At 41.8% G+C, this 13408-nt stretch overlaps 1 protein-coding gene across 1 annotated transcript; it reads left to right on the top strand.

Annotated features, from left to right (window-relative positions):
* Window positions 1-5618: 5618 nt before the first annotated feature.
* Window positions 5619-12054, top strand: LOC124199994 (acetylcholinesterase-like). Its single transcript, XM_046596070.1, has 8 exons — window positions 5619-6457; window positions 6540-7452; window positions 7649-7791; window positions 7879-7945; window positions 8029-8114; window positions 8270-8433; window positions 11322-11479; window positions 11575-12054. The coding sequence occupies exons 1-8, from the start codon at window positions 6005-6007 to the stop codon at window positions 11706-11708; spliced, it is 2118 nt and encodes a 705-aa protein (XP_046452026.1). The 5' UTR covers window positions 5619-6004; the 3' UTR covers window positions 11709-12054.
* The last annotated feature ends 1354 nt before the right edge of the window (window positions 12055-13408 follow it).

The following is a 13408-nucleotide window of genomic DNA, read 5'->3' on the forward strand; positions in this document are numbered from 1 at the left end:
TTTAAAAAAAGAGACTAATGAATGCTTCTCTCAGGTTTAAAAAGGCTACTGCGTACAATTGCACTTTTGGTACATGGGACTATCATTTCACATATATAGTGTCTAGTGTGTGAATATTTAATGACGCAGCGTCTGTTTCGTCTTCGATTGAACCTTGACATTTAGCGTACGCACGTATCCCAAGGAAGAATACGTTACCCTTTTGAGAGTACAGTTATGCTATCCTCTTCGGTCCCCATGAACGAATAACTTTGGTTCAAAGAAAGTTTTATTCTGCGCAAAGAAAAAACCCGCAAACTTTTTGTTTTCTCAACGAGAAACCTATTGATTTAGGCCTATACTAATACAGTTCTTGTTTACTTTGTCCATCAGTTTAAATATAAAGGAAACGAAGACTTGATCTCCAAAAAAAGATTTCGTTTATAGAAATCCTTTACGCAGATCTTTTGAAGGTAAAATCTATTTGAACTTGTCACAACAAATCCGGAAGATGGATGTAACCAAATTACCTTCTTTAAATGAAATACAGATATAGGTCTATCTCGTTCACGACAAGAGTTTTGACAGCCTGGGGGGAGAGAATTCAATTTAAATGTGATTCTGCGTTCCGTGATAGGAAACCAGTTCCTTCCACCCACCCCTAGGAGACCAGACATGTACTAAGAGAAAATTTTTGTTCGCGATTATTTTTAGTTTTCCTGATTTGGCATAAACGCAAATTGGATCTCCGTGACTCGGTGAGCTCTGTCACGTTGAGTCTGTCACGCAATTCACTTTCCGCCACGCAACACAGCTTGGCCTTCTTACCAGTTCAACGCTAGATGGCATCAATTATACAGATACAGGTTCGTGAATTTTTTTTTTCGTTCGTGAATTCCCTTGGCTGGTTCTATAGCTATCCTACCACGCAAAGAAATTGGCCAACCATTCAAATTGCGCCCGGGAATCAGCAGAATAATCGACTTACAAGGCCGAGGTTGGGGTTTGTCTGCTGCTGATATGCCCGACTGCTGATTACAGTAAACACAGAATAAGCATTAGACTTTTTCCCGGGATTCCCGCCTTTTTTATTCTTTCGAAATCTTATCCATCAAGTTAGCACTTATAAATACGGCCAACCCTCTTGAAACTTCCGCATGAAACTGATCTGCCCGCTGAATTTTCTGATCGAACGCAATCATTCCAATTTCGATAGAAGCCCACCTGAATAATCGATTCCCGGTATATGTCGTGAGCCAGACGACGTTTGACAATGATGAATCAAATCCCCCGCCGAAATTCCCCTAATCAATTCGCATTGGCAAGACGCAGAGAAACGCCACAGCGGAATAATAACGTGCCCTATACGACCGTACCCCATTCCAAAGAACGCTCAATAGTTTCACGGGAAAAAAAACCAGCGCTTGCTGCCAACATGTATAATAAATACACAAGAACTTTTTCGTGCCCCCGTGTAGTACGTACTACTATAGCTATACCACTACTTTGGCATGATATTATATTCTCGGATTACAAAAGCTCCGTCTCACGGATTTCACGATCATGATATGCTTCTCTCTTTTTGATTATATTGTACGTAAAGCAAAGTCGTAAATCTCGAAAAGAAGTGGGACGCAAATCGACATGCCCGCCGTGAAAAATTTGACAGGAAGTTGATCGTAGCAGAGAATAGAAATAAGCTCATCGGGATCGTGTTTCTTGAGCACCCTCTTTTTTGGTAGACGCTGGCTTTTATATACTATACATTAAATTCCTTTCTTCGAATTTCCTCTCTAGCTATAGACGTTTGTAATGGTAATTCACCACCAACACAAATTCTTGTGAAATGGAGCTATTCAAATCTATTGTACCGGAGGTAAAAACCCGGTTCATTGTAAATATATCTGGCATGATTGATGCATTGAAAGTTTGGTGGAGTTTTCTATAAGTAGTCTCTATTCAAACTGTATACAAAAGATTATTTTTACATCTCCAAGAAGGTTTTTATTTGATTTTCCTACTAATACTTATATTTTGAGTTGGAAAATCACGCGTGAGATAACCAGCCAGCGCCCATTGATTTTCTCTGTAAGGTATACGTATAGGTTTTGTCGTCTACACCGCGGGAACTACCGTGGAATACGTGGAATACATCAGTCGACATCGTCAATCGATTGATCACAAACCTCCCGAACAGGATCACCCCCCTCCCCCCTAATATACAACAGGAAACTAAAAGGAAAGAGGACCATACTCAACCCGGTAAATGTTAGCTAGTCTTATATATTTCATTATTATTAGTGTTTCCGTTTCGGAGAAGAAGAGTTATTGAGCGAATTTACAATGCAAAATGCATTTTTTATTTGTTTAGTGCCGGCCCCCAACATCCCAAACAGTAGTACTATATAGGAAAGCACTTTGAGGCCTCGTCCGCTCCAATCAAAGAAGGTAGATAACACACAGAGTGTTGGTTGTGTTATACAATCTCGGCATATATGGAGCCTTTGGATAGATCTAAAAATATTCACCATTTCGACAGCGGGCAGTCTATAACGCACATAAAAATGGCAGGGCGTCAAACAATAAAATATTACACGCACACATTTATTGCGGTGAATATTGATTAGATTTCACGTCGCCGTGTATAATGTATAGACGATTTGGCTACTGCTAACCAAAAGAGATGGAATCTATAAATCAAATAAGGCGCCATCATATAAATTTAGATTGAAAAAGTCTCCTGTTTTATTTTTTCATTATTATTATATTTATTTTAAATGCTGGGCATATAGGCGCGGGAGAATGTAATAATTTTAAAAGGTTCTCTGGCGTGCTGGCGCATTCACCTGCCGGCCGTATAACCCCTTGCCGCGATCGAATTGCGGTGCCATAAATCTCGACCTTTTTCCATCTCGTTTATACGGTGGGCTCTTGTGGTAATATACTGATGTGCGCGATAGACAGATTGATCGCGGGTTCGTCGAGTCTGATGTACTATACAAAAAGGTCAGCATCGAACGTCCAGCGCTGGAAATCCGCCACGCGCGGATAATCAATTCATCACAAAAGTCTCATTTTAGTTTCTCTCCAACTCTCGCAATCAATCATCCTTTTTATTACGTAATCCCCCCCCAAAAATAGGATTTGATTCAACTTCTTAAACTTTGACTAGAACCGAATAATAATGTCGACATCGATTATTAAATCTAGAAGGTACGAAATCGGACGTTGACGTTGTCACATGCACACACGCGACTCTTTTCACTCTTCTCTCCTATATATCCCAATTGTGTGCAGTCGCTATCGATTGACGGCCCTCCTACATCTCTCTCTCTCTCCCAAGTCGAGCGAAATGCACCGTGTGTGTGACTGCGGGACCGGAGCTAGGTGCTCGGCTGGGTCCCGCCCGCTTTTGGGTCCCGTCGTATTGAAATCGATATGATTGCGCGCGACGCGCGCGAACCAGAACAGAATCTTCAAAAAGAAAAAGAAAAGAAAAACGAACACTGCGTACATGGATATTATAAGATGTCTGGGAGAATCTCTCACGTCAAAGAACCAACGGGTGGAAAAAGAAAATGTATCAAATGATTTTTCCTTTTTTTTATTACTGACGTAATTTTCTTTCCTTCTTGATGTCTGAGCGTGAAAGTTTGGCGCATCCCTATTCGTCCACTTGCCAATTTCCCGTCTCTTTTCTTGTTTTAATTAACTGCCAGCAGTTTGAACATGGGGGGGGGGGAGCTGGCAAAGTCACGCTGACGCTATTGTGACGTCCAAATTCATTCGAGGCGTGGCATTCTCTAAAAAGGAATAAAGACATCTCGTCAGGATGAAAAAGAAGAAGAAGAATCTCGTGGTGTTGTTTCCTATCTCTCTTTTATGTGTCTCAATAGAAAAAAGAAAAAATATAAAAAAGAAGAAAGAAGCAAAGAATCAATTCCGGTATCTCTCTCTATCTCTCCATCCGTGTTACGTCAGTTGCGGGGGCTTGGTATATAGACTTGCCTTCCGTCTATATAGAGAGAGCTATATACTACTACTACCAAACTCCCCCCCCCCCTTTCTTCCAATCAACGCCAAAAAAGGGGGGAAATAGAAAAAGCTTGGCTGAATGGCGACTGCTGGCTGGGTGTTATAGAGCCAGCTTTTTTCAAAGACTCAACATCACTCAATACTGAAAGGAGAAAGGGGAAAAGTCTTGGGGATCTTTCCTAGGTGAAAGATCATGTCGCCATCTAATTTCTTCTCGGCTTTGATATGTCTGCACAATGTATTAAAAATACCTGCGCTCTGCTGCTAAAGTTGTAAGGTGATTAACAACACGCCGGATATCTACACTCATTCGGTGACGAATCGATATTTTATTTTTATATTTTTTGCTGAACCGATGAAGTATAAGCCATGCACAGTCTTTTATAAATAGAATATCTATCTCGACGATTATATACCGTTGGCTGCTGCTGGCTAGGATCAAAAGAGTGATGGCTTCCAGGTGTGTGATTTTTTCGCGGGAATTTCAAATGATTCTTTATTTTTATTTTTTTACCTTTCATTTTCCCCAGCAAAAAGAAAAAAAGTTTCAACTTCGTGAAAGAGCTTGAAGACAGCCGTTGGAAGTATAGTATTCCCTGAGGGTCGTCGCCGTGAGTGCGGGACTTTGACGACAGCAGAAGGTACTATATGAAGAAAAAAGGAAATCCCGTTCGTTATTTCTCCGATCCAATCAGTCGGATTGCCGCACACTGGAACATCCAGCCGGAGCACTTAGTATATATCCCCCACCCACAGCAGTGCAGCAGCAGCAGTCAGTCTATAACATATGCGGTCTTGTTTCTCTTCTCTCTCCCATCGTTTATCTTGACGTCTAGACGGTAGACGAAGAAGAAGAAGCCGAGCTTAATAAACTAATGAAGATGGATTATTATTATAGAGTGAGCGGCCCCAAAATGTCATTCTACTCGACCGGGCAGAAAATAAAGAAGAAGAAAAAGAAAAAACTTTTATATTTGCTCAAAAGACAATAAATCACTGGAGCAAAGCAAAAGTCTCTGTGTGTTGTTCTTATGTACACCCACTGAAAAAAAAAGAATAATAATAATAATAAAAGTTTCAATTTCACTTTTTTCTCTATCTCGTCAATATAACGCGTAGAGATATTTACGCAGCGTATATATACTCATCTAGCTTTCCTTTTATTCATGAAATCTCCTCGGTGGATATTTATTTGATAGAATAAAAGATCAAAGACGAAAGCGACTTTATAATGACCAAGTGACGACGTTGCTGGGCGCACATAGTTGGAGGACAAACGAGCTAGAGAGACTATGAGAGATTTTGTAGTTATTTTTCTTTGTGTGTGTTAGTATTACCTTTTTTTATTTTTATTTTTATAAATAGACACTGTCGTCGCTCCTTCCGAGTTTAGTAATCAGGATGATATTACAAACACCTCATCCCCTCTCCGATCAGGATCTCTTGTATCCGTGTGCGCTCCTATATAATGACGACGACGACGGCGGATAATTGCCGTGCGACGATGTCGTGTTGGCTCCTTTTTCCTGCGGGATGGAGAGAGGATCTACGGGACATGCGTCGAAAAAGCCCTGCACACGACTGCAGGGCTACTACACACACACAGATATATAAAGAATCGGGCTGGTAGTATATAGGACGACGACGATCCGGCGCTGGAGCTGCTGGAGGAGCTCAGTCAAGTGCTGACGGTGGGAACGGCCAGGAGGCCGCCGGATGTGTGTTGTGCGTGTCGTGTGACTTAACAATCATTCGTTTTATTTTTTTAAATCGTCGAAATCTTTTCGTCTTTTAATTTTCCCGACCGAAACAAATTATTCAAATCAATTTTTCATTCGAGAATGAAGTGCGGCTAATATTTTTAGTGTGTCGTGTTGTTATCCATTTGCCAAAAAATAAGTCGATCCAGTTTGATATTAGTAGTTTGTTGAAAAATTAATTTGAAAGAAATACCTGCGCAATAATTGTTGACGTAATAGAATAAGAAAAAATGGGGGAAAACAGATTTCTGTTGGTTGTGGGATCCTTTGTCCTGGCCCTCCATTGGCAAGGCTCTTCCTGCCAGCAACATCAGGAGGAGTCGACTGGCTATCGACTGGGAGGCCAACGACCGACGGATAACATCACAGTCTTGGTTGCCGACAGTCTCAGCCGCCAAGATGATGACGTTTCCATCACCATGGGCCCGTTCGTTCCCTATCAGGAATCACGTCCGGCTCATCATCCATCATGGAAGCCGCTCGTCCTAGACGGAGATGAGCAGCCGAGAGTTCGACGTGACGATTCTTCCACTTCTTCAAATCACAACAATAAAGGACGTCCAGCTGTCCAGGAGGAGCACAGTCTCAAGGACAACAGTCGGCTCCTAGTTCAGACCCTAAACGGACTGGTGCGAGGAACGACCAAAACGGCTCTAGGCGACACTGTTGACGTCTTCCTGGGCGTAAGAAATGAAAAAATTAAAAACTGTCGAAATAATAATAATTTCCTGATTTAATCCACCCGGATGTAACTATTATATATAGATCCCGTTTGCCAAGCCACCTTTGGGCAACCTGCGATTCAAGAAGCCCGTCCCTATCGATCCGTGGCAGGGGGTCTACGACGCCCAGCACTTGCCCAACTCGTGCCAGCAGGAGCGCTACGACGTCTTCCCAGGCTTCCGCGGCGAGGAAATGTGGAATCCCAACACGCCCATCTCCGAGGATTGTCTCTATCTCAATCTCTGGGTGCCGACCAAACTGCGGCGCAGTCCTACCAACAACAGTCACGGCAACGGGACCGTTCTCATCTGGATCTACGGTGGCGGATACATGAGCGGAACTTCCACCCTGGAAGTCTACGACGCTCTGATCCTGGCCGGAACCAACGACATCATCGTCGTTTCCTTCAATTACCGCGTGGGCGCCTTCGGCTTCCTCTACCTGGACGACGAGGACGCCCCTGGAAACATGGGACTCTACGACCAGGCCCTGGCCATCAAGTGGATCAAGGACAACATCCGATCCTTTGGCGGCGATCCTAATTCTTTGACGCTGTTTGGCGAGTCGGCCGGGGCCGGCTCGGTCAGCGTCCATCTCCTGTCGCCCATCAGCGGCCATTTGGCCAGGAGGGCCATCATGCAGAGCGGCTCGGTGAATGCGCCCTGGAGCTACATGACGGCCGAAACGTCGAAAAGGATCGCCATGGCGTTGGTCAACGACGTCGGCTGCAACTCGTCGATGGTTGGCGTCGACACGCCGGCCGTCATGGAGTGCATGAGGGCCGTCGAGGCTAAAAATCTCTCGCTGATCCAGTGGAATTCCTACTGGGGAATTCTCGGCTTCCCGTCGGCGCCCACCATCGACGGCGTCTTCCTGCCCAAACATCCCAAAGACATGCTCAAAGAAGGCGGGTTCTCCGATGCGGAAATCCTGGTCGGAACCAATCAAGACGAAGGTATTTATTACAGCTAATATAGAATTGGGTCTTCCCTGGGAATAAGACAAATAAATAAATATTACCTGGAAATAACTTATTGATTGGTGTCGTTTGGCCTTAGACACAACTTGTGGCAGCTTTCAATATTTGTATGTGTGTACCAGCACTTTTGGGTTGCCTGGAACTGATTAAATTTTTCTTCAAAAATTCCCAGGGACGTACTTTATCTTGTACGATTTCATCCAGTACTTTAAGAAAGACGATCCCAGCGTTCTGGAGAGGGAAAAGTTTCTCGAGATCATCAATACGATATTCAAAACTTGGTCGCAACTGGAGCGAGAAGCCATCATCTTTCAGGTTGATTTCTTATCTACTAGTCCCAGCATTTCAAAGATATTCCCAGGACAGAAAAATAATTTAATCATCTTTTTGCCCTGCCATCAGTACACCGACTGGGATCACATCGAGAACGGCTACTTGAACCAGAAAATGATTGGAGACGTCGTAGGAGGTGAGTGAATGATGGCGGTCCTCACCTATAACTGAAATCAATAATAATAATCTGTTCTGTTTATCTATTATATATGTGTATAGATTATTACTTTACTTGCCCTACAAACTACTTTGCTCAGAAGTTCGCCGAGCACGGGACGAACGTCTACTACTATCACTTCACTCAGGTCTGTTGATTATTTGTATAATTTAATCAATTTAATTCTTTGGATATTAGTTGAGAAAATAGCCAAATTGCATTTGTGAAATTCAAAAGAGAGAAAAAGAGTTGTTGCCATTTGATATAATAAGCTAACAGTATATTTGGCCGAAATTTCCAAAGAGATCGAGCACGAACCCTTGGGGGCAATGGATGGGAGTGATGCACGCCGATGAGGTCGAGTACGTTTTCGGTCATCCGCTCAACATGTCGCGTGACTACACGACCAGCGAACGGGAACTCAGCCGCAGAGTTATGAAATACTTTGCCACTTTCGCCAAAACCGGGTGAGTCCCCCCATCAGCTGCTGTCTTTTATATATCTGAATAACATCTTATTCTCTCTCTTATCCAAAACAATCAACCCAAAAAAAGAAATGTATAGTAGAATATGATGGATGGAGAGATCTTGATAATAATAACTCAATGAGCTGCTGCTCCCCCCGTTATTAATTTCATCCTTCGGCTGTCACGTCATCATTCATAAACATAATAGCCCCTCCAGCGATACACACATATCGTAGTATATATCTAGTTTATGATTTGTTTTAAATGTCTAGATCTACTACTAATATCTAATATAATAGTTAGATAGAAAGAGATTGAAACAACTTGCAACGTCTACACCAATCGGCGGTAGAGTTGGCTGGATATATTTTATTGATTGGAGCGTGAGAGAGAGAGCTATATAGCTGCCGGGGGATGGCATATCAAGAACGTGAGGGAATATATACAACACGCACAATAAGTCTGAACGACGTAGGAGGATCAGCGGCAACATGCCGCGTGCCGTGTGATTTCCATAGAGCTCCGCTTTTCACTTGGCAACGGGTAAAAGGTTAAACGCTGCCGATCGCATTGGATGTCGCATCCGACACACAGGACTTATTATTATTATTCTTCTTCTTTTCATTCATCGAAACAGTTTCCATGACAACTGCTGGGTGGGCAAATAAAAAAATGATAAAAATAAGGAAATGTGACTCGTTTTGATTCCGGAAGTTTGTAGGAGGATCCACGTGCAATTCCGGGAGAATCTATAAACGACGTTGGGCGTTTCTTTTTGTCCTAGACAGGCCGATTGTCTTTCACACGAAAATTTTGATGATTAACCGATCAAGAAATAACTTTGAGAATTTCTTTTTCGTGACAAAAAAATGTCGTGAATAAAAACAAGCGCTCACTTGCATTTATTGTGTACTACGCACACACACACTCACCTTGACACGATCTGCTGAAACAGCCAATCTGCTTATAGAGCAGCAGCTAGCGGGTCTGCTGTCTAATATAACGGCGGTCTCGCTACACATTTCCGGGATTTCATTCAACGTCTTTCTCTTTTATTTTATTTCTCAGCCAGCGCTGCCAATGCTGCGTGTTATTTGTATGTCCCTCTATATCTATCTATATCTGATATAGTATATTACACGTAGTATTATATATTGGCACGGCGTGAGGGCATTTCGGGTTTTAAGAAACAACAAGATGTGGGTGGGCCACTCAAAAGAATTAAGGTCCGTCCATAAGAGAGAATTTCTTATCGCCGTGTGTTGTCCCAGACTTTATACAACAACAGCATATCTATCCAACTCTAAATATTATAAAGGCGACTATTATATGAACACACCACACACACAAGACGTGCTGCTGCCATGTCTCTTTTTCTTTCGGGGTCCCCCCCGCAGTCAAATATCGCGTGTGGCCGTGCTGTGTGTGTGTTTGTAAGTTGTCTTTTTTGCTGTGGTCCGGAATTGTTCACCTTCGAGGTTTTGTTTTGTTTTTTTTCTTTCCCAATCTCTGCGATCGATCTCCGTTTGAAACTGTTTGGCTTTTGCCACATCCAGCGCCAGGGATATCGACCAGCCGCCGCTGGTCTTATATAATCTCCTTGGGGCCCTCTTATCATTTCAAATTGTTATGAATAGAAGTTAGAACTGGTTTTTATTCATTTTGAAAAATCAAAAAAAAAAAACAACTAAAATCCATTCAAAATGAAATTCAGCGAGATATCCCCATTCAACAATTTCATTCTGGGCTTTCGGACTATATCGGGCCGAGTCATCCATCTAAATCGTTCGTTTATAGTCACGTGACATTCATCAGACGACACACACTCACCTTCGATTTTTTCGTCTTTCCTTTTTCTAATCAAATAAAAACACGGCGCCCCTATATAAACACACACTCACGCCAGCAGCACGTACACGCATTCCCGCGCTCTCATATCTATATATGTGGGAATTCATTTCCATTAAATCTATCTCTCTCTCTCCTCGGCGAGTCCCCCTAAACGCCCTTTTTTGATCATTATTGTCCAAATAAAAAGGATTTGGATGTTGTTTGGCTTTTCTTCTTCTATATACCTGTGTGTGTGTGTGTGTGTTGACGTGCTTTGAATACCGAAAGAACTTGAAGAAAAGAAAAGAAAAAAAAAAGAGTTGACGATTATAAAACCGACCGCCCACCAAGGCCGCCATATCGCTGGCTATTCTCTTTTGACACACAACTTGGAAGCTAATAGACGCCCCTGTACACCTTTTTTTCCTATCTCTCTCTCCTTTGTGTATTCATCATTCCTTTTTATTTATTTTTTGGGGGAATAAGAAACTAAAAGGAAATGTATACATAAAGAAATCAAAGAAAAATGGCGACCATTTGCTGTTCTATTTTAAACATGTCGGAAGATGAGACGTTCAACATTTTCTTGGATTTTTTTTTTCGTGTGTGTGTGCGGTCGCTCCCGATGAGAATAAAGAAAAATAAAAGACTTGAGCTCGGGCGACCTTGTCTCTCATCGCCCCATGTTTCATTGCCCGTTTCATTGATGTTATTTAGCTCCGGGAATATCCGCGCGCGCAGATATTTTTTCTCGTTTCCCAACATGAGATATAAATTTTACAGTCGAGTCTTTTTCGCTCTTCCCTTTTCTAGAATTCATTGGACTCTATATTTTCCCCTTTTATTTTGATGTTCTCCGGCCATTTGTGTTGCATAACACCAAACGGTTAAAAAAAAAGCGGTTTAACGGCCACCGTCAATCAAGTGTCAACCGTGAACAATATGTTGTGTGTGTGAGGGTCGGCTATATATTTACCCCATGAGCAAAAATGAGCCAAAGAGGTTTTTTTTTCTACATTCAAGTTTCTTTTGATTTAATTTGATTTCGGATGGAATAGGAAACCGGTGGCGGACGACACGCTGTGGCCGATTTATTCACGAAACGAGCCGCGTTATTTCATTCTGAACGGGGAAGTTCGCGGAATCGGACACGGACCCAGGGCGACGGCCTGCGCATTCTGGAATGAATTCATGCCACTCATCACAGCACGTCAAGGTACATATTTAAGTCAATTGAATTGATTAAATTTATTTATTTATTTAATTTGTTTTTAATTTGTTTCATGTGAATTGAAATTTGGTACAAAAAAGGTACGAATCAGTGCGATCCTGACGTTCTGCTGTCTCTGCGAGGAACAGCTTCCAGCATCCCGAAATCTTCCGGCTGTAGTGGAATCTTCCCGGTTATGCTGTGCTGGTTAATCATGGCCATCTACGCCATTTAAAAATAATAAAAAATGACATTTTGAATTGCGTTTTGTGCTGACGACGAAGTAATATGTGCTGAAACTATAATAACGATGAATATTATCCATATGATTTTTTGTTCATTTTTGATTAGCGGCTCCTGAGCCAAATTTGTATTGATCCTTTGGTCTACATATAATCTTAATTAACTCTTTATATATCTCATATAAAACACCAACCGTTTTTTTGATATCATCATTAATAATAATTCCACTCCTATTCTACATATTATTATATACGCGTGGCACTATATCCCTCCCTCCAGATGATGACCTCCACAGTGCTATCGATATATATACAAATCCACACAAAAAAAACAAATGATTTCTTATCCATTTTAACCACTTTATTATACTATTCGCTCGGCTGTGTCACACACACAAAACAAAAAACTGACATTTTGTTTTCCAAAAAAAAAATAATTAATAAGAACAAATTAAAGAATATAATCATTCAAATTCGTTTATTTATCGGAGCCACATCATTTAAAAAAAATAAATAAAAAAATCCAAAATTGGAAATGAGTATAATTTCGGGTGAAGAGCTGCACGATAAAGCAAATAGAATTCGTTTGTCTTTTTCACTTTTATTATTTGTCATTGCGGAATATCGACGGCCTTGGCTGTGTGAACTGCTCAGACGAAACAGGTCTGCCTTTACTAGAGCATTATAGGTCTCTGGTCTCTCTTACTTTTTCTCAATTTAATAATTTCTAATTATATCGGCAAACAATCGGAAAGGAAAAAAAACCCGCATACATTTACAGCTGGCTATAAGAAAATGTGTGTGAAACCCAAATCGTGAAAACAAACGGTTGATATGCATCAAAATACCTGTTTCTATTTGATTTTTCAAAAAATTTAATTTTGTTTGGTTTTGTTTCATCTGTAATATGATACCTCTGGTTGGGTTAGAAAGCGATCGATCTTGGTCAACTGTAATCACGTCTGGCGTAAGAGTGTGCAACTGAGCGAAATGGAAATAATAACGAGCTCTGCTGAGTATATATCTCTCAATTGCAAATAAGGAAATTCTACATGTCGTTGTATATATATACAAAAGTGGGAAACTCTCATCAAGGAAGGTGTATACATTGGGTTGAGACTGTCGAGCGTGTCTAGGGCAACACACAGTGTCAAACCCACTCACACATCTATACGACTCATCCAAGGTCCCCCTTTTTGGATGTTATTGTTCTTCTGTCGTCCTGGGCTTTTTTTACTATTTGTCCAGAAGTGCTGCTGCTGTCTGCTGACGAATATGTCGCAGATTCTCTCTCTGGCTAGCTCCGTGAGTCAGTTTAATAATAATTTAGGACTGGGCACACACGCACGGGAGAGAAGAGCGACACCCAACACAAAAGAGAAAAACTGCCATCGGACGGGCGTCATCTTTTTTTCAGCTAGTTTCTCTCGGCAATTTTGCTCAACCACGTCACGTTCGCAACGGCTGGCAGTTTAAGAGCCTCCAGCTGCAGCAGCCCCAGCAAGAAGATACGCACCCGTGGCGGTGTAACGAAATGATGGACGATTCTCTCGCCATCTTCCATCCAATTCCTCGTGTCCGAGTCTAGCCCTCCAGCAGCTAAATGTATATAGAGGATTCTAAAAGAGAGAAACAACACACAACAATCGTCTAGCGAATTATAACGACGACCTCCTTTTTTTGGGTTGTTGTT

The sequence above is a fragment of the Daphnia pulex genome, chromosome 8 (assembly GCF_021134715.1).
Source record: "Daphnia pulex isolate KAP4 chromosome 8, ASM2113471v1".
In the NCBI taxonomy this organism is placed as follows: domain Eukaryota; kingdom Metazoa; phylum Arthropoda; class Branchiopoda; order Diplostraca; family Daphniidae; genus Daphnia; species Daphnia pulex.